General features: G+C 37.4%; 1 protein-coding gene across 1 annotated transcript in view; it reads right to left on the bottom strand.

The window, feature by feature from the left end:
- Window positions 1-11,309: 11,309 nt before the first annotated feature.
- Col21a1 (collagen type XXI alpha 1 chain) overlaps window positions 11,310-26,594 on the bottom strand; it is a 163,348-nt gene continuing 148,063 nt past the window's right edge. Inside the window, exons 24-31 of the mRNA XM_063253813.1 lie at window positions 22,963-22,998; window positions 20,534-20,578; window positions 17,302-17,334; window positions 16,459-16,605; window positions 16,315-16,369; window positions 15,662-15,862; window positions 14,417-14,494; window positions 11,310-12,939 (exon numbers count right to left, since the gene is read on the bottom strand). Coding sequence (XP_063109883.1) covers window positions 12,752-12,939; window positions 14,417-14,494; window positions 15,662-15,862; window positions 16,315-16,369; window positions 16,459-16,605; window positions 17,302-17,334; window positions 20,534-20,578; window positions 22,963-22,998 — 783 coding nt within the window. The 3' untranslated portion in view covers window positions 11,310-12,751. The remainder of the gene's footprint in view (window positions 12,940-14,416; window positions 14,495-15,661; window positions 15,863-16,314; window positions 16,370-16,458; window positions 16,606-17,301; window positions 17,335-20,533; window positions 20,579-22,962; window positions 22,999-26,594) is intronic.

Raw genomic sequence — 26,594 nt, 5'->3', positions numbered from 1 at the left:
AATTTGACCAACACTGTTAAAAATATGACAGCTTGGCTGCAAGACACCTACCTACCTAAGTTTCACAATTTGTCCCTCATAGTCGGTCAGGAACTTGACAATATGGACGGTATCCAACTAGGTCCAGTCAGGTTCGATTTATTAACTTTAGGCAGTGTTATAGCCAGTTTGTGGGAACGCGTCACCTCCTGGTTCTCCTGGCCCAACCTGACTACTTGGATCCTGATTGCCGTGGCCATCCTAGTGGGGCTTGTGGTTATTAAATGCTTGTTAGATCGCCTCATACAAACTCAGCAGCAGGTTAAGATCACAGCCATGGCAGCCATGCAAATGGCAGCAGGTGGCCCATCAGGCCAGCAGGCCGCCGCATATCTCCTTCACATTGCAGAACATCAGCTATAAGAGCTGAGTGGGCAAGCCAATGACGGGTAAGACGGGAAAAGCCCTCCCGGTCAACCTAAGACAGGCTCCACTCAGATATACATGGCCTATAAGGCCAGGGGTCCCTCCCGGAGTCAAATTATTGGCATTGAGATGCGAGACCAAGGGTACTGCAGTGCCATCCGCCCCAAAGGTTGGGGGGAAGGCAGGAATGAATGTCTATATGCATCCAGGTTCGGTTCACAAAAGCCTGGCCCTGCGAAAAAATGAACCACTCACCTTGAGCATGGTCCTGGCGCAAGGATATGCACAAAACAGGGTGATGCACAGCAGGGTATAGACCTCTACATTCTCTCATGCCTCGGCCTACAAGGTAGGCCCACTCCTAGGTGTCTAACAGCAACAAGGTCATAGACACCTTGGAGGGACCCACAGACCATCCTATTTTAATAAATAAAAAAGGGGGAGATGTGGGAAGCCGCCTATGATGGTGCCCATTTCCTGCTTCTGGGTTCTTCCCGGCCTGAACAAGCCCGCCAAATTGTCGTGTCTGCCCAGTTACCCGTGACGCTAGCCTATCAGCTTGTTAGACGCGCTTCTCTGTGATTGGATACTGCTTCCCCTTATAAGAGGTTGTTCCTGCCCCCAACGGGCAGAAGAGGAACCAACGTTGAGGGTGGCGGACCTTGTTAGGTCCGGTTCGCTGTACGCAATAAACTTTGAGAGCTGATCCTGCTCGAGTTTGGTCTCCTGTCTCCCGCGGCTCCGGTCAGCTAAAGGCCATTTTTAAAAGTCACTGAATCAATAGTAACTGTTGTCCTAAAATCTCTGTCGTGACTTCCTGCTGCGACAGTCATGCTTGACAGAATTTAACAACTCTCTGAAGTTTCTCCTCCAGGCTCCCAGAAGGCTTCCAACCTGCAAGGGGCCATTAGTGTTTCTTTGAGAGGAACCACAGGATTCACTGGTAGTGTCACCGTGTTACTGGAGACAGTGATAATTTCTCATGCTTCTAAATTTTTAACTAGCTCATCTTAAAATGACCAACACAATCATGGTATGATGTGGCACACAGCAAACCAGTATCAGCTGCCTTTTTCCTATGTAGGTGCCGCTCATACTTGTGTGAAAACCTTTGCACTGGCAGAATCTTGACAAGGTGTGGGGAGCATTTCTCTTGATTGGGGGTTACTACCGGGACTTAGGCAAGCTGAAAAGAAGTAAGTTTTTTAATCATAATAAGCTATTAGCAAAGAGATCCTCAGACAGAAATACTGAATATTATTTTAGATGTATCTAAAACTTCAAAGAATATAAATTTAGGAAATTTTTTTGGTTCTTTATGATTTTCCGTTTATCACCAACAGACATAGTCTTTAACTAAAGACTTTCTTCCAAGGTATTTTGCATTCAATATGCTATTTAGCTTTATAGTTAACATCTAAAACTGGAAAGCTAGCTCCCAAGATCTGTAATAAAAATAGTCCTCAGCCCTTAACTAGATCTTTCTGCTTGAATTTTTAAATATAGAAGTAAACTATGTCCAATTCGTAAGCAAGTGCATCTCTGAATTCGTGGAGGCTCAGTGGCATCCACAAAACCTGTTCACCAAGACAAAAACTCCCTAGCCCAAATCACTTTCCCTGATGATCAGAAGTGTATTTTTAGACTAGGTTTAGGCCTGTAAGTTATCTTTGAGGCTGTGTGCCCTTTGGAGAGCCACATCCTACCTAGCAAGCATCTCTGGTTCCCCCACCTCTTGATTATAGAAAGACTAAATAATTAATTTTTCCAAGCCAATGAGTACTTTCTAATACAAAAGTTCAAAGAACTTTAAGATAATAATTTTTTGGTGGTATTTATGATCTTACCTATACTACTCTCTTCTCTGTTATCACTTCTTGACTAGTTGTTTATAAGGCATAGTTAATTACATTTCTGAGTCACTGATCAGACACTATTTCTGTTTCACTGAAGTGCCAGAGGAAGAAGTTTCTAATGAGAGCCTTGTTGGGTAGCCTCGATGTGAACATTGTTACCCAAGTTCAGCCCCTTTTCAATCATTAAGGTGAGCTCAGAGCTTTAAAATTTTTCTCTTTTATTACTAAATTTGCCAGGAGGAGAAATAGGGAGAAATCAAATAAAATACACATTGCAGTAAAAACACTTACAAAAATTCACCTTACTGTTAGTCTCAAAGGAAAAGAATATTTATCTCAGTCTTTGGAGATAGGTTTTAGGGTTGAATTCCTGTTATTTCTCTCATTCTTATGTAACCACAAACAATCTACACCTGAGCTTCTTTACTAAGTAAAATGCATAAAATTTGCATATTTTGTAGTTGATTGCAAGATTAATAAAACATTATTAAAGTTTTGAATTCAAGTTTGTAATTTCAAAATCCCCAAGGGAGCTCACAGATGGAAAACATCAAGGCTTTAAATACGATTTTCTGAGTCCAATCCCCAAGCTCAAAATCATTTTTTCCTCTTCCCCCAACCTCCTTCTTTTCCTTGCTTTATCCATAAGGCCAGGAAAATCACGTCTGTGATTCTGCATTCTTTCACTTAATATTTGGAGAATTTGGCTCTCCAGACTTCTATTATCTTTCATTGGTTTAAGGAACTTGTTGTTTCCTCCTAGAACTTTCTCATAGATTTGAGGAGATTGGCATGTTTCTTTCCAGCTGAAGCAGCTGATTTGATTTACTAAGCATTTCCAGCCAATAACACCTGTTACACACATGATCAGCTCATCAAGCGAATCTGCTGTCCTCTACTGTCACCATAAAACAGTTGACCCAATTGGGCAATAGCTCAGTGGTACAGTGGCTACCTGGCAAGCATGAGGTTGTGAGTTCAATTCCTAGTACAAAAAAGAAGAAGAAGAAGAAGAAGAAGAAGAAGAAGAAGAAGAAGAAGAAGAAGAAGAAAGAAAAAAAGTACATCCATCTTATTCTTAAGACATGTACTGTGGACAGAGCCACAGTCCTCCTTGAATTTTTACCATTAGATGCTCCTGGAGGATCTCAGCATGGTAACATCATGTTGGCCTAGGTATACAAGTGCACAGAGGAAGAGGAACAGATGTATTTCATTGGTGTCATCGGTGTGAAGATTTGAGACCATGACTTCTGGCTTCCATCAGAGGCAGGGTCAGAACTCCTGCTGGCATGTTCTGCCTTCACTGAAGCCTGACTGGCATTCTTTCCCATTTACATTTCAGGTCAAGATAGCTGACCCTGCCTACATTATCTAGAGAGGCTGGGAAAAGATGGAGCCTGAGACCTGTAAAAAAGCCCTGGCTAGGTCCCACAGCCAGGAGCAAAGCTGCAAAGTTTTGTGCAGTCATGAATTTCACATTATATAATAGTAAGCTTCACCTTCACTGAGGCATAGAGGGCTCAAATTTTGGGCACATCCTGAACGTTATCCCAATTTCAGTGGAACTAATGAACTGATACTCTTTTCACCTACATGCTGGGCTTGTGTTCTTGCCTTGAGTATTTTCATCATCAGTGACATTTAAGTTTCTCCATATCTAGTCTTGGCTTCTTTACATGTATTTTTCTCTGCAATCAAAGTGATCTTCTAATTTCCTCATATTACTTTCTCATTAAATATTAAGACTGAGTGTTACATCTTTTCCCCCATGTCTACATGGAGCTTTATTAAGGGAAATTAGAAAAACTCAGATCATTTATTTTACTATGTAAGAGATATTACATAATAATGTATGCTTTCATGTGGTCAGTCTTTACAAAATGAAGAACATGAGAATGTGGTTGTCATAACAATATCAAAGTCAAGTGATGGTCTCTCAGAAGATTTAGAAAGTTCAATTATTTTTAAATCAAATACATAGATGTTTAATTTTTTTACACTGTTGTACACTTGAAACCACTTCAGAAAAAAAATAAGCCAATAAAATATTGTGGGTGAGCCAGAATATTTTGCTCTGAATTTTAATGAAAACAGAATGGTGATGATAATGGTTATGAAACTTTTGGATTCTTAATTTTTAAATATTACTGATATAGAATAGTGGGCTTCATTCACTTGGGCATATTCAAGCATGCAGACTTAATTTTCCCCACTCTCCTTCCCTCCTTTTTAAAAAAACTTTATTTAAGGAGAAAAAGAAAAAAAAAAACAGAAAAAGGGTACAAGTTATACAGAATTTCAAAAAAAAAAAAAGAACATAGGAAATCGCTAGTTAATAGATTACATATTGTCATCTTAGAAATAGTTGTTCAAGTTACAAAATTAAAGCATATAAAGTGGACATTCAAACACTGACACTGCAGTTATGTTCAATGATCCAACAAAAATGCAGTAATATGGTTATCTATCTTATACGCTTAAATATACATGCAGTTACATCCTTTAGAGCACTTTCTTTTCCTCTCTTTTTTACAATGACAATTACACATTTTGAGTTTTATTACTTCCACAGTTCTTATTACTTTTTTTGAAGAGATAAAACCAAATGTGACATAACAAAACAGAGTCAGTCGATTCAAAAGGATGGGCAGAGTACATAATGTAAAAACAGAATACAAGGTGATCAATAATGGTTACCATAATGCCTCTTGCTATCATAAAAAGAGTTGCCTATATCATCAGGTATAATAAAATTGAACAAAACAGTACAGAACAAAACCAATAAAACCTAGACATTGGATACCTTACACAACTTCAAAAGAAGATAATAGTCAAACCAGAATGGGCATCGTAGTGAATCTTACTGTCTTCACAGTTGTTGCCTATATTCTCAAACTTGGTACTATCAAGCAAAACAGAATAGAGTAAAATCAGTCAAAACTAGATGGTGAGAGCAATACAGGGCTTCAAATCTAGTTAATAGGAAATCAAAGTGGGTTACTATAATATATGCTGCTATTTTTTGTTTATTTTTCCCTCAATTAAAAAGATAAAAAAATAAATAATAAAAAAGGAGATTGGGATAAAAGAGGACATAACAAAACAGCACAGGCCAGAACATAACCATTTAAGCAAAATAGTGTTTCACCACAAGATATCCCAACATAAAAGTAGTTACCATAGTATCTGTTTCCTTGAAATCTCTGAGTATAACTTTGTATACTTGTAGCATCAAACATATCAAGACAATGTAAAACTATTCAAGAGAATGACAGCATCACAGGGCATTCAGAACCAACTAACAAAAAATGAAAAATGGTTTCTGTACTATCTCTTTGTCTATAAAAGTTTTTGTTTACACTATCACATATAATAAAATCCAATAAGATACAACATGTTAAGACCTTTGGAGACAGAAGAACAAAAGCTTGATGGGACTTCAAAACAAGATGATATTAAATCAGCACTAGCTATTATGATGTCTTGTTTTCTCCAGAATAGCTGTTCCAACCATCCAACCTTCTCTGCCTCATTTCTGTTGAGCTCTTTTTCTGTCATTAGTTGTCAGTTTGTCTCCTTCATTTCGCTTTCTGCTCTATTCATTGTGGCCTCTCTGCTACTGTTTTTTGGAATCTTGGTATTTTTCTCTTTTAGAATGTCCTGCAGTATTCTCTGTAGAGTTGAATTGGTAGTTGCAAATTCCCCTAGTTCCTCTTTATCCTGGAAGCACCTTGTTTCTCCATTAATTGCTAGGGACAGATGTGCAGGATATATCAATCTTGGCTGGAGGTTATTATCTTTCAAAGCTTGAATTATTCCCCCCCCATGCTCTTTGTGATTTGATGGTTTGTGCCGAGAAGTCTGCTGTAATTCTGGTGGGTGCTCCCTTGTGAGTGATCTGTTTCTTGTCTCTGACAATTTTTAATATTCTGTTCTTATATTGGATTTCTGGAATTTTGATTATTAAATGCCTGGGTGTAGTTCTGTTTGGGTTGTAGGTGGCTGGGGTCCTGTATGCCTCATAGATCTGGGTATCTTTACCTTTGCCCATATTAGGGAAGTTCTCCTTGATTATTTCTGTGAATAGCCTTTGCAGTTCATTTGTTTGTATCCCTGCTTCTTCCTTTACATTCTTAATTCTTAAGTCACAGATCCTCTTATCATCTTCTAGCCTTTGTATTGTTACTGCTTATTTCCTTGTTGTTTTTAAGAAATTTTTCCTTTCATGCTCCCACATTACAAATCTGTCTTCCAGTTCAGATAATCTATCCTTAGTTTCTTTCAAGCTGTTATGCCAGCTTTCAATAGTGTTTTTACTTTCCTGGCAATCTCTTTGATCCTGCTTCATGTATTCTACGTTTTCTCTATTTTCTCCATCAAACAATCCCCCCCCCCTTTTTTTTGTTCTTCCATTCCACCATCTGTTTTGTCTTGGGAGGTGCTTAGCATTTCTTTAACTATTCTACTTATATCTTGCTTTACTTGGTTAAATACTTCACTTTTGAACTCGTCTATAATGTCCCAGAAATAGTGCCTTATGTCTATTGGTGCCATGCCTGATATTGTTTTCTGTCCCCATTCTCCTTTGCATTTACCTTTGCTGGATCAGTGTTCTCAGGATTGGGGACTGCGGACCCTCTTTTGTTGCTCCCTCTTCCCATACTTTTTGTTCCTTCCATACAAGCTTATATAGGAGGCCCAGTTTCTTTCTTTGTCGGTAACAGTTTGTTTCAATTGCACCGGCTTGGTGTGCCCGCCCACTGCGGTGTACTAGGGAGACACAGACCTGGGCAGGCTATGCTGGGCCCACCCCTCCAGGTCATTCAACCTGCTGAAGGCTTCACTGCATTAGGGTGCACTGTCAGGTACAGAGAGCTGGTTTGGGTTAGCCTATTGTGTCTTAGTCTGTGGCATCACCCAGGTCAAGCGCTCTCCACCAATCCCGCTTGAGAGGGGAATATGCAACTAAAGTCACTGCAGTGTCCTGTTCCAGCTAGTCTGCCTGGTCCCAGAATGTCCTTTGTTGGAGCCTCCTATCTATGGAAGGGTCCCCCATTCCTGTCACTCACCGCAGGTCGATGCAGAGCTCCCCGCCAGCTCTGCTCTCAGTTCAGTTTGCCGATTCCCACTCTCAGAGCTTTTGCGTCTCTATCCCTGCTGTGCCAATCCAGGTGCAGCAGCAGTAGCAGGAAAATTCAAGCTGTGGTTTCCAGTGGTGTGGGTTCCAGCTTCAGCATTGAGACTTTAGCTGTTCCAGTCATAGCACCAGTACTGCATTTCCAGTTGGTGTGTCTCAGCTTAGCTTGTTCCTGGGTTGGCAGGGTATATCTCCCCCTGCTTAGGACTCCCCACACCACACCATTCCTGGAATCTAAGCTGGCTGTCTCAGAGAGCCTCGGTAGCTGATGTTATCTGTCCGCCATGTTCTCCCAGCGAATAACACACTCTTGAGCAATCAGTGGGTCACAAGGGATATTAAAGAAGAAATTAAACAATACCTACAAAGAAGAGCCCAAGCCCAGACGAATTCACTGTGGAATTCTCATAGATCTAGAGAAATCACTCCTCAAATTCATCTGGAACCAGAAGAGACTTGGGACTTCTGTCTCTCTCTCTCTCTCTCTCTCTCTCTCTCTCTCTCTCTCTCTCTCTCACAGAGGCTTTCTTTTTCTCAATAAATATATTCTCATCACTTTCACAAATCTTCAGCTCATCATCTTCTAGTGAAAAGGAAACCAGGTTCCAAGTCTCCCAGGGCTGGTATCTGCCTGGTGTTGTTTGCTCTTGAGTCAAATGTGGCAACAATTCTTAGAGCGGGAAGTCCCAAAGCAGTGTGCAGAGAGCGAAGGAACAAACAGAACTGTCTGGATGGCAGCAGGTCTTAGCAGAGGTGAACACTGCGTAGAAAATATGTGGTTTCTTTAGCTGCAGCACTGAAGCCAAAGCCTGCCAACTTTTCACTGTACTGAGCCCCACTACCCCTTCCTTTTCTCTAGCAGTCACTTGTGCCCTCTTTCTGTACAGTGCCAAGGAGATATTACTGTGTAGGCAGGGTTGTAAGGTACAGTCACTTAAACATAAATATGGTTATATTGTTTAAATGTTTTGTTTAAAAAAACAGCAAGGAAGTTACAAATTCATCTAAGATCATGTGTCAAAGGACTATCTTTAACTTATTATTAGTTAGAATGGTGTGTATTATAATTAATTATACTTTGAATGTCAAGAGGAACCTAGATACTTTGCAAATTTGACTTTTTAATATTTTGTAATGGTAACTGAACTGGGCCACAATGGAAAAGCACTTTACCTTGTTCAGAGCAATCTTCTACTGATCTATCTTTGCTGTTTTACTTTAAAAAATCAATACAGGACTTTTGAAATCTATTCAAAATTTCTTTGTGAAACTCTTCTTTGGAGGAAGTGTAACCATGGAATAATTTAATGAGTTATCATTGTGGTAATGTTCCTTACTTCAAATGTTATTTGAGGGAAAAATTTCCATGGAACTTTTAAGATAAAGTTAGGTTAAAATATTCCAAAGGGAATCCTTTTCAGCCCAGCTTACCTAATGAATGGGCTGATTTCTGAGAACGCCCACTTTCAAGCTCTACTTGTGCTCCACATCCTGCTCCACAGTGCACAAAGATGCGGTCATTGTGCCTTAGGCACAGAACTGCTAAGGCTTTGTGTTGACATATGATACAGCATTCTGTACAAGACTATGGTGGCATCTCTTTGACTGTCCATTGCAATCTCCAGAAAATTATGAAGATAGTTTTCTGCCTTCTGTAGATATAACAAGTAAAACCTTGCCAATGAGACACATCTCACTATAGTTAGAACTTTTAGGAGTGACTTTTAAACACCTCCTTTGAAAATCAATTTATTAATCAGATGGGTTAATCAAAGGTCCTCACTAAATCATTTTAATAAATGGAATCGTACAAGGTACAGCAGACGGCAGGTCATCAATATATAAAAATCTTCAAGGATGATTTAGGTATTCAACTTACGAAAAAATGTCTCAAACTTTGGAATAGCTATAAAGAAATAAACTTAAACACACTTATAAAAGTGAGAAAAATATTTTATCAAAAAATACATTGTGATAGCTTATATGATTACTATGAGAAAAAGTAACAGCTTGTGTCAGAGAATCCATTTATGTATTTTGCTGCCCTCTACTGGAGGCATTAGTCTGAGTCCCAGCTCCAACTGAAAACTTCTGTGTGATAGAAATTCAGTCTCAGTGCCCTTCAAACTACTAAAGAAAAATGCAAGACTATAAACCCCAAAGCTTTTGTGTTGCTTTCTCCTAAGCTATCTGTCTTGCACTGTAGATCAAGATTATCAAAATCTGGCCCAGACAGTAATAACCTAGTTATTTTACTCTTAAGTAAAATTTTGAGAATTTTGTTCTGAAAGCAAAGAATCAGATTAACTTTATCCAGTGTCAGGAACACAAATATAAAATAAACCTTTAAGTTTTTTTTAATGTTTTGTTCTCCCAATTAGCAGACTCTTCAATGTCTATGTGGTTTTAATAAACTGTATGACTTTATTCCGCTGATGAATTTGTTGTATCTTATTCTATCCTCCTCCTGCTATGAGCTAAAGTATCATTAATATAACTCATTTAACAAATAAAGAAATTTAAGCCCAATGAGGCAAATAGGCCTTCTGAAGACTTGCAGCTAGGAAGAGAAAGTAGGAACTGAACTCATGATCTTGATGACGACTTGTAACATGGCTTGCATGGAACACGGTGCTGAGGTCAGTCACAGTGCAAACATATGCTTGCAGAGAAATTCACTTTCTTATGCATTTTTAAAAATTGATGTGTTATGGGTGATTCCAAAATGTGTCCAAGGCAAAAGTATGTTGGAACATAATGCATATCATGATAAATTACCAAAATATTTCATTTTGAGGCACTAATTTTAAAAAACAGACATAATGAAAGTGAATGTGGTTTATATCCCATAGGTTTTATTGTTTTTATAATTCTCCATGCTTTCTCTAAGCATCCAGATCTTGCTCATTTTTTCTACATTTACATGATTTGGCTAGGTATGTGACTACTAGCTTTTTAATTCTCAACTTATACTTCTTTAGGGAACATTTCCCTACTGTCATTTGCATTAGTCAGCTTGGGCCACCATAACAAAATATTACATACAGGGTAGCACAAGAAACAGAGCTTTTTTTTGTTCTAAAGGGAAGCTTGAGTTCGGGGGGCATCATGCTAGGTTCTGGAGAAAGCCCTCTCCCAGGTGGCAGAGCTGCTTGCTGGCTATATTCTCCTGTGAAGAGGAAAGAAACCAGGCACAGAGGGAGGGCAAGCTTGTCTGCTTCTTATAAATTCATGAGTCATTTCCGATCTGGTTAGGATCCACCCTCATGATCTTAGTTAATTTTAACTATATCCTAAAACCCTTATCTCCAAATAAAAACACATCATGGGGTAAAACTTCAACAAATGAATTGGAGGTAGCACCCAATTTTGTCCATGACATCATCTTATATATTTGTACAGCCTTTCTTTCTTTGAATGCATTTGAATCACCCATTTTCTGGCCTGCGTCTCACTAGGCATGAGCTCCCTCAGGCCATATTCTACCTACACTGCCGCTGAGTCTCTGGCACTTAATAGCTATGCAATAAATGCTGCTTGGATCAATGAAGGAATGATATCAACTGCTATATTTTGCTTCATTACAAGGTAGAATTAAATGCCTTAATGAGAAAAGGCAGAGTAGGACCAATAAACCTAAGCAGAGAAATGGCACTTTGCTGGAGGTGAACATGGAAACAAACTATGCTTACTCAGCTACTGAGACCAAGGACCTCAATCTCCTTGAAAAACCTCAGCAGGTGCCAGAATGAAAGCAGATGCACACAACTCAATGCCTATATCCTTGTCCAGATGAACTGACAGTTTCAGAGCTGGAAGACAATCTAATGATTGTATCTATTGAGCAAATGACAATGTGACATGGATAATGTACTCACCTATCAGTTAAAATTAAATGTAGAATACAATCAAGTTCATACAAAACTTTATTGCTCTCTGAATGACAAATATTGTAGCAAAAGCTTATGACACAGAAAAAATATCTCAAATTATTTTCCCTACAAAAGTTTTTAGTACAGTACACAAATCTTTTCACAATATTTTAGTCTGCTAGTGATACAAAACATACTAGGATTTGTTAAGTAACCATTTCTTTCAACCACGGCATTTACTGCCATTAGCTTTGCTACAATGAAAAATATAACAAGTACAACCATACAAACATAACAAGTGAAATGGAAAGGAAGGCATATGGCAAACATTCCAATCATTTAGCAAGTGTGAAGTCTTTAGTACTTCTGAACATACATTTTTTGAACATACATTTTTTAAATACATTGTACACTAAAAGATTTTTTTCTAAAACATTTTTATGTTAGATAGTTGTCATCATCTTCTGTGTAATGAATAATCTTCCATCCAATAATCATCATTTTAGAGTTTCAAATGAAATTAAAAAACACAGTACTCTTATTCAGAAGTGATACTGAAGACAATGAACAGCAAGCAGTCCACTAATTCCCTCATCCCTTGGTTCCAGGACCCCTTCCTGCCTTGAGAAAAGCAGATCTGCAGATGTCTATTTAACTCCCTCATCTAAAATGGTGTAGAACTTGGTCTAACCTCTGCACATCTTCCCATGTACTTTAAATCATCATCTCTAGAGTACTTTCACTACCTAAGACAATGTAAATGGTATGTAAATAGTTACACTGTATTATTTAGGGAACAATAATCAGGAAAAAGTCTGTACAGGTTTAAGATGAACACAATTTTTGAAATAAAAATTTGATCAGCAGTTGGCTGAATCTGTGGCTGGGTACCCACAGATCTATACAACTATATTCCCACTTATCCTAGCTGAATGTCAGTATTGGTCTTTATTCCACTGACCAGATAGTTTACAGCAAACATTGATCACACAAGCTATGAAGACAGAAAACATAAAATACACACAATGGACCAAGGATATAACTCAGGGGCACAGGCACTTGCCTGGCAAACACAAGGTCGTGAGTTCAATCCCTGGCACCAAAAAAAAAAAAAAAAGAAATAAAATCACATAGATATGAACTAGAACTCAGATCTCTACTGCATGGAGATTGGATGTGAATTATTTCACAGGGACTAAAACTAGTTATCAGGCAGAGATGAAATTTTATATTCAAAGTGGATTAAATGATGGATGTAAACCTTTGAGATTTAATGCTGTAATCTCAAGGTTTCAAATTATTGAGGAGCCTTTCAAATCAATATAGGTGATCTTTTATATATTTCCCCTATGAAAAAAGTAAAAACACCGAGGTACTTCAGTTTTTTTTTTTTTCCCCAATGGAAATGTTGTTTATCTTCCTGAGATGCAAAAGACCACAAAGCACCATGCCTAGGTCACTGAAGAAGGCAACAGATACTAATAGTTTGGTCCTTTTCTGAATGGATCCCTTCCGACAATGACACTCAAACACAGAGCTGGATCACAGATGCCAGGAGGGCCTGGCTGCCCCTGGAGCCCAGGCTTCCCATGATCCCCATCTTTTCCAGGGACACCGGGGTCTCCCGGAGGACCTTCTTTACTTGTTCCAGGTGGACCCTCTGGACCTGGGGCAGGACAGACATCAACAATGTGTGAATGCAGAATTCGCTCACTGACACTCAGACAAATGGTTCTGCAACAAATTTAACCTGAAAGAATCCCTTTTGAATATTTTACTCATTGCATTTTCTCTCTTGCTAATTCTACATACTTACTGAAAAGAATCATAAAAAGTAATCAATAATTTTTTATAAAAACAAGCTAAGCTTATTAATATAGCAGTCATGGTACCGATGAAACTGAGTTAACATTGTGGATTCTCCTAACTTATCACTCCTCTTCAGTCTAACGTTTGTCAATGTTTTATTAAATTAACATATGATAAGTCAAAGCTCTAGTGAAATCATTTTGTCCCATATTTGCAGTAAAAGTGATTATTTTCATTACAGATATATAATATGTAAGTAATATATAAATAATATATATGTGATAAATAATATATATTATATATGTTACTTAGATTCTACATCTAAATACATTGTCATTATCACAAGATACATTATTATAGGTTTAAAATAGTACTTTGTGAATCACAACCTAGTTACTTCAGCTAAATGCTCAAGGGAAGGTAATTTAATTTAGAACGATATTACTAAAATTTAAAAATTGATAATTCAAACAAAAACAAAGTATTTAGGTCTGGGGGCAGGGCAGAATAATTTGACGAACTACTCCTTACTATTAATATTGCTATTTCCAACAAGTAAATATTTATTTAGCACTAAAGCATGATTGTAGGTATTGTTTTACATGTTTGAGACAAATAGCATTAAATCATGTGATCCACTCAAAGCTTAATGAATTATCTAAAATACTAGTAGTAAATAGTTACTGAAAACATGCCTGTGATTACTGTTCTGTCATTCAGTAAGCCCATGACCCATGCTATTACCACCATCCTGTCACACACCAGGAAACTGAGCTGTGGCAAAATGAATACTACAGAAAGCAGCAGTTTCTTAAAATTTGCCATTAGTCTCACATTTTAACTCTTGGAAGAAGCACTATTCTGCTTCACTAAAGAGTCACAAAAATCAAGCAACATTATACTCTAGATAGACAGGGCTGACTAAAACCACTCCAACCACCAAAAAAACTAGAGATTAGACTAAAACATGACCCACAGAGTATCCTAAATGATTCACAAATACAGTATGAAAAGAACTACAGGAGCTAAACCTCAATATTTTAAGTGTGCTTCACTCGAAAAAGAAACAAATGTCTAGGTTTCAAATTATTTGACATAGGTTTTTAAAGATTTTGCTTAAAGCAAAATGTGCAGCAAGCTAAACAGGTTGATGTACACATGGAGTCCCAGAGGCTCAGGAGCTGAGGGAGGAGGACCACTTGACCCAGAAGCGCACCCTGGGTCCCAGATGCTGCCTAGCTCAGGGTGGAGGATCGCTTGACCCAGAAGTTCCAGAGCACACTGGCCAACTTAGGGAGACAAAAACAACAACATAAATGAACAGCAGTCCTTACCTGGGGGACCAGGAGGACCTTGTTCTCCAGGATACCCAAACCCTTGGTTCCCCTTTGCACCATTTTTTCCTGGAAGACCTGTGGAGTAGCAAATATTTGAGTAAACTGACTTTCCTGTGAAAATTCCTGGAGCACACTGTTCCAAAGTTGTTAATAGAAACATGAAAGAAAAATAAATATGTTTAAAAGTAGCTGATTATCACTTTTTTAAAATACCAATGTGAAACAAAATTTTTGAGCAAAAATTTCTAAATGTATCAGTGGTCTCTCAAAGAAAGACTTAATTGAATTAAATATTTTTAAAAACAATGGATACATATTATTGGTATAGTATGAAAATCATGTTTGTTTTTTTAATTATTCTCGTGAGACATCTGGATAGTTCATATAGCATTTGAACAGGAAAAATTATAGAGCAATATTTTACAGAAATTTCAAGGGTAAAGAGAAATAATTACAGTCTATTAGGAAGTTTTGTTACAGAACAATTTTTGCTCAAATAGAAGATAATTTTGAATAAGGGCAGAAAGTGATTAAATAGAATGAAAGAAAATAGTGTCTTGTGATTTTCCACATAGACTTTGTTGGACTCAAATCAAATGTCTGAAAGTATTGTTAACTTGGTAACTTCACGTGCTCATAATCTCTGCTTGAGAATTACTTCAAGAAAACAGAATAACTGCCTTTTAACTCAATTGAAAAATCACTTAAGTGACTAAAGATTTACAAAAAACATACTTTACCATGAAAATAAAGATAAAATTTTGCCTACTAAATTAATATCGAGTGTGACCACAGAAAATGTTGTTTTCGTTAACTTGCTTACTCAGATGCATTGTTACAGCTTATGTCCAGATGTCCCCCCAAAGCCTTAAGCAGTTTAAAATGGGAGTTTTCAGAGGCAGCTGAATCTAGACTGTGTAATTGGTTAATAGTGCAATTGTGGGATTCAGAGTGGGTGACTGCTGGATCAGTCCACTGACTGGATCAGCACCACCATAATCCCAGTAGACTGGATCCACTATAAGGGACAAAAAGTGTCATTCTCTCTTGCTGCTTTTGCTGTCTTCCACTGCCATAAACAGTTGCCCTTCTGCCATGTGTCACTTTGTTGTGGAGTCAGTTGATTACGTTCAGAAACCTCCACGTAGTCCACAAACTATGAGCTTTTTTCCTTTTAACTTTGGGTGTTGAGTATTTTGTCTGAGCAATAAGAGAAAAATAACTAAGACACACATTGACTACCTTTTAATCCTCTAGCACCTGGACGTCCAGGAGTACCCATTAATCCAGGAACACCATCACTTCCTGGGAAACCCGGAAGTCCTCGGGGACCTTCTGGGCCCATGGGACCAGGTGGTCCAGGAACACCAGGGGGGCCACGTTGCAGCTGGCAGTGAGCACAACTTTGAGTTCTCTCACTCTGAAGGAAGACTGGTAGCTGGGCTTAAAAACAGAAAACCCATTCTTTATGGTTCAGTGGAAGATTAAGTCAACAATATGTCTCATTACTTTTTAAATATACAGGAAAACAATCTATGATCACTGGATATATGCGTATTTCTTAGCCAATAATTTTATTTCTAGTCATATACAAAATAGTTATTGCTCTATGCAATAGTTTTGTTACAGCAATTACTTGGAAAAAATAAAAGTGTACCTGAAAATAAATTCATAAAATAAATTATAGAAATTTATATTTATGAATTAAATTGTCAAGATTCTATTACAAAAATTTAATTAATTAATAATTAATTTATAAAAATGTTTATTCCAAAACCAGAGAATGACTATAAATGTTTATTTTGTTCTGACATGTCCTCTATGCTTTCTACCAAGAATTGGCATTACTTTTATATTTTGAAAAGGTTATGAAGAGCTCTATGGTTGATACTTACTTCTTAGTACATCAGTACAAACTTGCCGAATAAATTGTTCAGAAAATTCTCTGCCCTGCATCAAATTATGAGGAGTTATTATGTGTAGAAACAGAGCAAAAAGCAAGTGCAATATAAAAATGGTGAAAAAATCAGAGTACATACGGGCTTCCCATCCAGACCTGGAGGTCCCTGGGGACCTGCTGCCCCAGGCAGTCCCTGGGGACCAGCAGGCCCTGTGATTCCATCCATCCCAGATTCTCCTTTTGGTCCAGGGGCACCGCTAATACCAGGTTCTCCTTTTTCACCTTTCTAAAGCCAGAATATATCTTTACAGATTCTATTTAAGCATTTTAGAAGGTTTAATTGTATCATATAAGTCTTTATGAATAAAAATATATACATATGTGTATACAAGTTACATAGGAATAAATGAGAATTCCCACCACGGCCCCAGAAGGAGCTTTCCTGCAATCTAAACTGTAGTTACCAGCTTCCCCTTCCAGCCAGCCGTGAGCACATCTACCACTGACCCGGATTGTTGCAAAAGCCACCAGTCAGTGCTTCAAAAACCCTGCTGACATACACCTGTCTGCAAGGGGCTGTGTGCCTGTGGGACACACACACAACGACCCTGAAAACATTCTTTATTGAAAAATATGCAGATAAGTGCAACTCCCAGTAGAGCAGAGCCATAATGCTAGCAAATATCTAATTCATACTCAGTTAAATGTAAATACGCTGGTTAGGGGCTGGGGATTTAGCTCAGCGGCATAAGCGCCTGCCTTGCAAGCAGGCAGTTGTGAGTTAGATCCCTGGCACCGATAAAAATGACAAAAAAAAAAAAAAATCACTAGTTAGTATCACAGACATTCACTAAGTAGTAACTCCTCCTGAAGAACAGGAAAGATATCTTCTATTTAAAACAACAACAGCCACATTTTCAGAGTACTAAAAACCAATCTAGCAGGGCTGGGTGAAGGGAGAGTCACATAGGAAGAAACATACCTCTCCTTTTGCACCTTGATGGCCTTGAATTCCCTTTGAAACATAGGAGGAAAAATATAATAAATATTCAAGTATAGTATTAATAATGTGGCAAGAAACTTTTAGCACATATGTACCTTTAATTCAAATTCTAGTTTCTGGTTTAGTAGTTATTGATGGAGCTTGAAAGAAAATATTCATATAAGAAATCTTTTTTGGTATTTTAAAGAAGGCTAATGTCAAGATGTCATGGTGTCCAAGTAATATTTTAATTTGTGTAACCGTCTCATTGTCAAATACAATTTTTCTATGTTGCAGGTCAAATCATGTAGATTAATATGATAATACTGGATTTAAAATATATTACTCTTAAGGAAAATGAAAAAGTAAGACTAAGTGTAAGGTATATTTACTTTTCTATTCTTTGATTAAAACAAGCAGTCCTATTGTCCTGATTTCATGAACCTAAATTAAATTTTAATTGCATACTATTTATAAAGGATAATGTAAAGACAACAGTAAAAGTGATTAACTAGAGAAATATGTCTATTGTTCCTGTAAACAAATCATTACTGTAATTAAGAGATTAGAGAAGTACTATTATGTAAAATATGACATTTCTCCCCAAACATTAGGGAGCCCATATATGAAACTATTCATTATTTTAATTGCTAGATACAACTAGCTGAATCAGTGAAAATTTTTCTCTCTAATCTGTTATCTATTTTTCTCTACTTCTTGTGCTCAATTTAAAGATGTATTTACAAGGACCATCAAGAAAGAAATTATACTTTAGTATGTTTGAAATTTATTGCACACTTAGGCTCTAAAAATCACCCAACAGCAGTCTAGGAAACACATACATACAGGTAGTGTTTCATAATTCAATGTTAAAATTAAAAACTGGTGTTAAACAATTAAACACAAAGCTTAATAAATAACATTTCACACGATTGTGTTCGAGTTGGGGTATATCTTTTTACTTTTAGGTCCCTTATATATGGATATCCAAACTAAGCAAAGGAAAGGAATAATTAGGAAAAAAACTGTCAAAATGTAGATTCTCATATTAAAACATAAGCATAAATATACCAAATATTTCATTTTCATATAAAAATCTATTATAGGTTGAGTATCTCTAATCTGAAAATTGGAAATCTGAAGTATTCCAAAGCCTGAAACTTTTTCAATGCTAACATGAGGACATAAAAGGAAAATTCCCCATCTGATCCTATGTGTAAAAGTTTGTTCTATGAACAAATTTACTTAAAATATTTTATACAGTTACTTCCCTTTAAAAGGTAAATTACTTCCATGTAATGCCTTCAGTTTTGTATCTGTGTTTAAAATGTAATTGAATTCCATGCTTATACTTGAGTCTTATTCCAAGAGATAGAGATATAGACATATACAAATACATATTCACATACAATTACATATACGCAAATATTCCAACTTTTTAAAAACTGTGAAATCAGAAACATACTTGGTTCCAAGAATTTCAATTAAGGGATACTCAACCAGTTTGAGTAACACACTCTCAGTCAGGTGATTCCTAAATATCAAAGTTTATTTCTGAAGAAATGCAAAGATGATTCCTACCAGGCATAAACCTATACCTGGAACAAATGCCAGAAGAATGATAATATAGCTCTCAGAATGAGAAATGAATTAGAACTGAAACAAGAAACGTCTGTCATTTGAGGATCCACTAAGATGATTTCCTGAGAGACATTCACTTAGATTAAATTCACAAAATGAAGGCTGAGAAAATATGCCTTTAGCATAGCCCATGAGCTCAGACAGGCAGGCTGGGAAGCTGCCGCACATGAAGAGTCTGCTCAGCAGCTGCAATCCTACTGTGATCTGACCCTGGGTGCTCCACTGAGGTTCAGGTGCTGACTATGGGAAGGGTGGCTTTCAACAAAGCCAAGGCAGAAGCTTTTCAAGGAACCCAAATCTACCTTAGGAAAGTAGGATGTTTTCTTGAAAAGTGAGAAAAACAAAAATCTACTTTGGAAGAAGAGTCATACTGAGGCTAGGGAGCTTGCTAAGTCTGAGATCAAATTCAGAGCACATGTGCTTGCAGAGAATTACGGTTACAACAGTTTGGTGAAAGGTCTGAGTCCTAGAGACTGAACAGAAAGTGGGTGGAGGTCCCATAAGAATAGCTATTTAAATATATCATGTGGCTAATTCAAGAAAATGGAGAGAATCATTTTGTCTTTCCAAGGAGAGGTATAGGACACAGGTGGTTGTGTCCCCAGTTGAGTTTAAATCAAGTAGAAGACTACAAAATTCAAAAGACATTTTTCATTGAACATGATTCACAGTCAAATTCAATTCATTTTGTCTTTCTCAATAATGTTTGCTCCTCTTGTCAGCTTTTGAATTCTCAATTCCTTACTATCTGCCATTCTACATCATGAACAACCCTTGGGGCACAGGCTTTCAAATGCTCTGCCCTTGGTTGTCAGACAGTCTTCCATGATAGCATCTTCCCTGGAGACTGCGGCCCCGTTTCACCCCAAGGTGGGGTATTGTTCAATCTTTCCCACCCACACTCAGAGCAAGAAGCCAACACTGGGGAGGATCCTCATGGACAGCTCACCGGCCTTTCCAGCCCAGACCAACCTGAACTGAGCTCAATACTCTGAAGCTCTGTGCCTTTGGCTTGGACCAGACTTCAGTGCTGCATGGCAGTCTCTCTAGGACATTGTTGCACAGGAGAGTTTAGTCAGGGGAGAAGCAAAGCAACTGATTGTGTGTGGGTCACACAGCACAGTGTCTCAGGACAGCATTTCCAGTCCCTCTCTCCAGTAGGAAATGGCATCTTTGCATAAACTACAGGGAAACAAGTACTCTCCTTCACTGCATTGACCCTAGCTACTCACATTTCAGGGCAAAAATCAAGATCGAGCAGATCTGAAGATATGCTGCTGGCTGCCTCTGATCAGCAGCTACTCTAAGAAATAGGCAGGGATTTCTACGTCACTTCCTGGGTCAGAAGAAAACACTGAAAAGCAAACTTCAGAGCCACCAATGTTCTCAGTGTTGGAAAATGAAGTATAAAAAAGAAAACTATTATTACTTCCACCTCCTAGCATTTCCATCTTAGTATGCTTAAAATAAGTGGAAAACGTCCCCTTTCCTCCATATATTTTTATTTAAAAGTAACCAGTGTCAGAATGGTCCAATTCAATGAATAAATTATTATTTCACTATTTTTTAATCAAAGGAAAAATAAAAATACCTGCTGCCCTGGAATTCCTTGTCTTCCAGTTTCTCCTTTTTGACCCTTTAAAATTTAATAGACATAACTGGTTAGTCTATACACATATACTACAATCCACAATATAAATTACATATTACCCTGAAGTCTCCTATAAGTATTACAAAAGGAGTGATGTAAATATGTAAATGAAATGAGAAAGATAGCCACTCAGAGAAGTCAACCTCATCTTATAGTTAAGCAGAGACAAATAACAAACTTCTAACTTCTGGGGGAACATGTAATTTTAGATAATATCTGCCTCGATATAAATAGCATAAAATTGTTTTGAGATCCAATAGGTGTGGACAATTTAAAAGTCTCAATGATATAAATTATGTTCAGTATTGAATTTTTACATTTGCCTTTTAAAATTAAAAAATACTATTAGGAAGAAAATATTCAAGTGATGATCTTTAAATCAGGACACTGAGAAAAGTATCATTGTTGCTTTCAAGTTACTTATTCTATGATGGAATAGTGTCAGGTAGTTTCATGGCATAAGATAAAACATCCGGCTGAATACTTCTGGAACACAGGAAGGGGTGTCTGACTCAGAGGGCAAAAAATACAACAGCCTTCAGCATGGTGTGAAGGCTCATAAGCACTGGCCACTGAGAGAAAGGCGAGGTCAGTGTGCCAGGTAGCTTGGGCAGGCATAGGCTAGCGACTCCTGTTGGCCAAAGCAGCTGAACAAGGGCAGAAAATGGTGTGCAGACTGGGAGGAAATAATGCTAAAGAACAGTCAGTCAGTCAAGCTGGCAGACACTCTGTGATTTGGAATATCCCGACATGATGAGCCCCACAAAAGGATCCCTAGGTAGATGCATGGCTGAACCATTACATGTCGGCAAAAGTGTAGGAGAGAGTAGGCTGGTCTCAAGAAGGTCGGTCAGGAAAATATTACATGAAATTAGAGAAATGATGGAGTCAGTGAGGAGAGTGGGAGCCAAGACCATGGGATATTTAAGACTGACAAAATGACTGACTGAAGGAGAAGAAAGGTACCTGGTTTCAGGGTGAGTTCTAACATGGAGGGAAGACAGCACCTAATCACTGCGATAAAGGAGGTGTGAGTAGGAAGCGGATTTGGGGAGAAGACGAAAGATTGATCTGGGCATGAGGAATCTGAGTAAATTTGAAGCATCCAAATGTAATAGCCAGATGGGCATTGGAACACATGGACATGGAGCTCATAAACACTCAAAATTTCCTTTGCTCCTCAATTCAGGATGCACTTAAAGTAACTGTACTATAATTCTACTTGAAGATTTTAAGTAAAAAATGTCTGATACACAACCGAATTTTGTCATACCACTCTAAAAGTTTTTATATATATATTTTAAGGAATAAATTCATGAGGTGAGACTGTTGAGACTATAAACTTAGCAGATTTTTCACTATTATTACTTCAATTTTAAATTATTCCCATATATACAAGATTTTATATTCATGAAATATTTCAAAGTGTTTGTCTTTGAAGTTTATCCTAAGTAGTAAAGCTCAGCCAGTATAACAGAGCTTTGTAATCCTGAAACCATTATTAAAATACTGTCTAAAAACTGTATTTGTAATTTATTGTTGGAAAACTTTGTAATTTTAAAACTTGTAAGATTGAAAGACCAACAGATGCAATTTATTAGTTTTCATTTAATTTAGTAATATTTTCAGAAAACTTAAAGCTTAAAGCTAGGTAAATATATAGTTGACTCAAATCATGATTTCCTGTCCATGTGTCAGCAATCAGTTAAAGAAAAAAAGCCATCCTATAGTTGCTTAAATTAATTTTGGTGAAACAATGTTTGTCATCCAAAGCAGCAGCATGGTTCTCTTGGCCTTCATTGCTAAGACAACCAAAACTCAATGTCTTTCAAAATCATTCTAGAGTTTCCTCAGCATAATACAATTCTGCAGTGTAATTCTTCCCCTATGTAATAGATTGAATATGCTTTATATTTGGTATTAATGGTTTCTTATCAACTTTTTGCTAATGATATTTCAAGTCATGGTTGTAAATTCATGAAATACATGCACTACAAATATATAGCTAGATAAGAAAAATATGCAATAAAATTAATATCTTTACTTTGCTGAACCATTTAAATCTCAAGTTTTCTATGAAATACATGCACTACAAATATATAGCTAGATAAGAAAAATATGCAATAAAATTAATATCTTTACTTTGCTGAACCATTTAAATCTCAAGTTTTCTATGACAATAAAATGGTAAAGAACTTTCAAGTCAGATCAGGTACTGTCTAAAAACTCACTAGCCAAAATAGAAAGATATGATTTAACAATAGTGTTGACCATGGAATAAGAAGAAATTGGAAAATATATATAAGAATTTTTTTAAAAAGCCCTTATTTTGTTGCTATGCCAAAACAAAAACAACAAATATAACATACCTGAATACCTTTTTCCCCTTGATTTCCTTTGTCCCCCTAAGGGAAAAAAAAACAGTAAATGTGTATCACGATATAGTGTATTCAGTATCCCTTCAAATAAGTATGCTTTTCCTCAGCAAAGAATGTATGTAATGATGCTATGCAATTTTCACATATATATTATATACATATATAATATAATATATATTATATATAACATATATTTCACATATGTATTATATACATATATATTATATACATACATATATAAGCGGCATTCTAATATAGTATTTGGGCAGATAGTAGAAGCATATGGTGCCATAAGGCCATTCTAAAACAGCTACTATCTGATCCTACTTTCTATTTCAAAGTGCCCAATATTTAGGAAAGATTAGAGCAGAATTAAGATCTAGTGGTCCCATTTGAGATGCCTGATGTCTGGAGACCAAAGCTAAGGGAACTAACAATGCTAAAATGATATCCAGTGTTTCACCCTTTCCCTCCAACGTCATCAGGATATAACAGGACTCCTCTGAATGGGTCGTACAACGTCACTGAGTCATTCAGGGGGACTTTAGGACCCCAGAGTCAATTGTTTCAGCTTGTGTCTAGATGCGCCCCCCCCAATCTCATGCAGTCATGAATGGGTTTTTTTCATATCTGCAGTGTGTGACCCTGGAATTGATTCACAATGCAACATACCACCTAAGGGCACTAGGATTAATGGGGTGAGTGTTATCTGTCCTAGCATCCTGGATAAGAGAGAAGGAGCAAAAACACATTATTAAAGTCCATTGCTTGCTTCCTATCACCTGTCTGCTTGCCATGAGCTGGTTCTCCTCTGTAATGACCTTCTACCATGTGCCATCCTGACTTGCAGCCAGCTGATTATAGAGTGAAACATCTGCAAAATGTCAGTTAATAAACCTTTCCTCCTTTAACTTTGGTTTTGGGTATTTTGGCTCAGCAGCGAAACATACTTCAGACATTGATCTATGTACATTTTGCAAAAAGGAGGCCACTAAACTAGATGGGGTTGTTCTGTCCTTTCAAGGAAAGCCATGGGGTCAAGCAAGACCATGAACCATCCTGGCAAATGGTACAGCTGGGGGAAGAAAAACTAGAGGAGCTAAAAGCTCCTCGCATGTCCCACATGTGACCCCCAAAGAGCCCTAACTACTCTTGACAGATATAGATAAATGATACACAGACAGATAAATAGATCGATCATAGATAGACTAATTCTGATTAATTAAGGTCTGACTTTGACTCATCTTAAACATTCAATAGGAAAGTTCAACCAAAACATAGTAACTAATAGTAATAGGAAAACAGAGGAAACTGTACTTAACATAAAATGGGGATTCAAACACTCCACTGGCTCTACTACTGACTCTAGATGCAGTTATAACATCTTACTACACAGGCATAAGAAGTCATGATTCCCATTCCTACTAGCTCTTCCAAAAATATGTTTTTCAGTCTCTCTCATTGTATTGAGATCAAGTTATTACTGTGGTGGTTATCTGTTATCTAATCCAGACTTCATATAATGATGTGAAGCTGGGCAGTACAAAAGGTTTTCAACTCAGAAGGCTGAAGTAGGAGGATCACTGCAAGTTCATGACCTGCCTAAGCTCCAAGGTGACCTCAAGGCCAGCCTAAACTGCATAGCAAGACCCTGGCACAAAAAATTAAAAAAAAAAATGGTTTTCAAAGTCTACAAAACAGAAACCAAATCTCAGGTTTTAGTAACAACTCTGTAAGAAGAACTTTAATAACCCATTGATCACATAGAAACATAAACATCTTAATTTAATGTAGTCCTAGAATATTGACATGATCAAAAGAGGATCAAATTGGATTTCTTATGAATAAAATAGGGAAGAGTCTTAACCTTTACCTATTCTCCTTGGGTAAAGACTTCAGAAGTTAATAAAGGTTACTTTTAAAGATAAAAGTCTTCTGTCAAATGCTGTATAATTTTGTCTGATTTTTACCACTTTGAGGAACCACTATTTGCAATATTCTACTTTTAATTTTTGATCCCTGCTGATTTAACATGGTTATAAATTGAAGCTTCAGCATCAATGACAATGCTCAGGTTCTAGCCCTGTTTTCCATCCTATCAAAGGAGGATGATTCCTCAAACAATTTCCATCAGTTGGAGTGAGCCATCTGACCCCTGGCTTTCACAGTGCCAGCCCCTCCCCAGCCCCTGCAGCCTGAAACAAGAGTCAGCACTGGCCCCACCTTCCCTTAAAACAAAATATCACGGTCTTGGAGGGTGTGGGGTAGGATAGAAGAAATAAGCATAGGTAGGAAAGGGACAAAGAAAATGATGATTTATAAATGGTACTTTTAAGAAGACTTCCACTTTAGGTCACAAAGTAAACCAAAGTCATGCACTCTACGTTCCATTGCATTGTTTATGCTTCATGTTTCCCAGGCCTGCCACCCCCCAAATACCTTCAGTAGATCAATGAATTAGCTTAGTTGAATAAAGTGAAAGGCAGAAAACTGACCTTAAAATAGATTCAAAAGTTTCAAAAACTGTTTTCTAGGCAAATCATCTTAGATCACCTATTTTAAAGAAACAAATCAACAAAAAGACAACCAGACAGACAGACAATAGACTGGGCCCCGAGTTTTCTCCTGTAAAATGAGCCATTTTCTTTCTACCTGTGGCTGAGCCACTGCTTTTTTCCTGTAAACTAAGGCAAAACTTTTTGTACATTCACAAATTCTAGATTCCCACTACCAAAAATGCATAAATCTCCCCAGCTCCGGATTACAGTGCATCTCTCTCTTGAGGACTCAACTCCATTTTCCTTGAGGGTCTGCTTTTAATTTCACCTCGTAAATCCCATTATGCCCTTTTGAAAACAGGACAATCAATGTGCTCCTACATTGGAAAGCAAATTCCCCACAATCTCTATGTTACCAAGAACAGTTCTCTGTACTGTTCACCACTGAGGATAAATAAAGTAACAAAACAGGGATCCTTTGGACAAACACTGTTTTATATAATCAAACTGAGAATCTTCCATTAAGCTAATAGTGGCCACAAGTTTATAGGAAACAATGGCAAAGTACAATGCAATGGTGTTTACATGGTATTTTAGAGAACATATGCTTAACAATGGGCTTTTGAAGGAAAATTTGTGTCCCATAATAATGTTTCATAGGGTTTCTCAATGAGAAGAGAAATAAGAGACCTATTGCTGCAATTCCCCCATTTTTATAGATAAGAAGCTGCTGATAGGAAAGTAAGCACTTGCTCAAAGTTGGAACCTGGACCCATTTCCACACTTTCTTTCTTTCCCACCGTGCCGTTTAATAAGAGTAAAATTTCATGTTTATATCAAACTGCTTTTAAATGGTAAGCTTTTGACTATGAAAATTCTTAGTTCCAATCCTATCCTTACCGTAGATTTCCCTCACATTCACCAAGACTAACATTTAATCGCGGTCTGCCATCAGGAAGCACCCAGAGCACGGGACTCCCACCCAAAGGGGACACAAAGAGCAAAATAAAAGATGGTAGGCACAGGTGGGCAGATCTTTTGCAAAACGGAAGGGACCAATATGTGGAGGGAGGGCGAGGGAGAAGAGGGTAAAAAGCAGAGTCAAAAGGGTTCTTCCTTCTCCCC

The sequence above is a fragment of the Cavia porcellus genome, unplaced genomic scaffold (assembly GCF_034190915.1).
Source record: "Cavia porcellus strain 051 isolate PalLab524CR breed Dunkin Hartley unplaced genomic scaffold, mCavPor4.1 scaffold_7, whole genome shotgun sequence".
NCBI lineage: Eukaryota > Metazoa > Chordata > Mammalia > Rodentia > Caviidae > Cavia > Cavia porcellus.
Note: the sequence above shows the minus strand (reverse complement) of the source record. Positions and strands in the feature narration are given on the sequence as shown.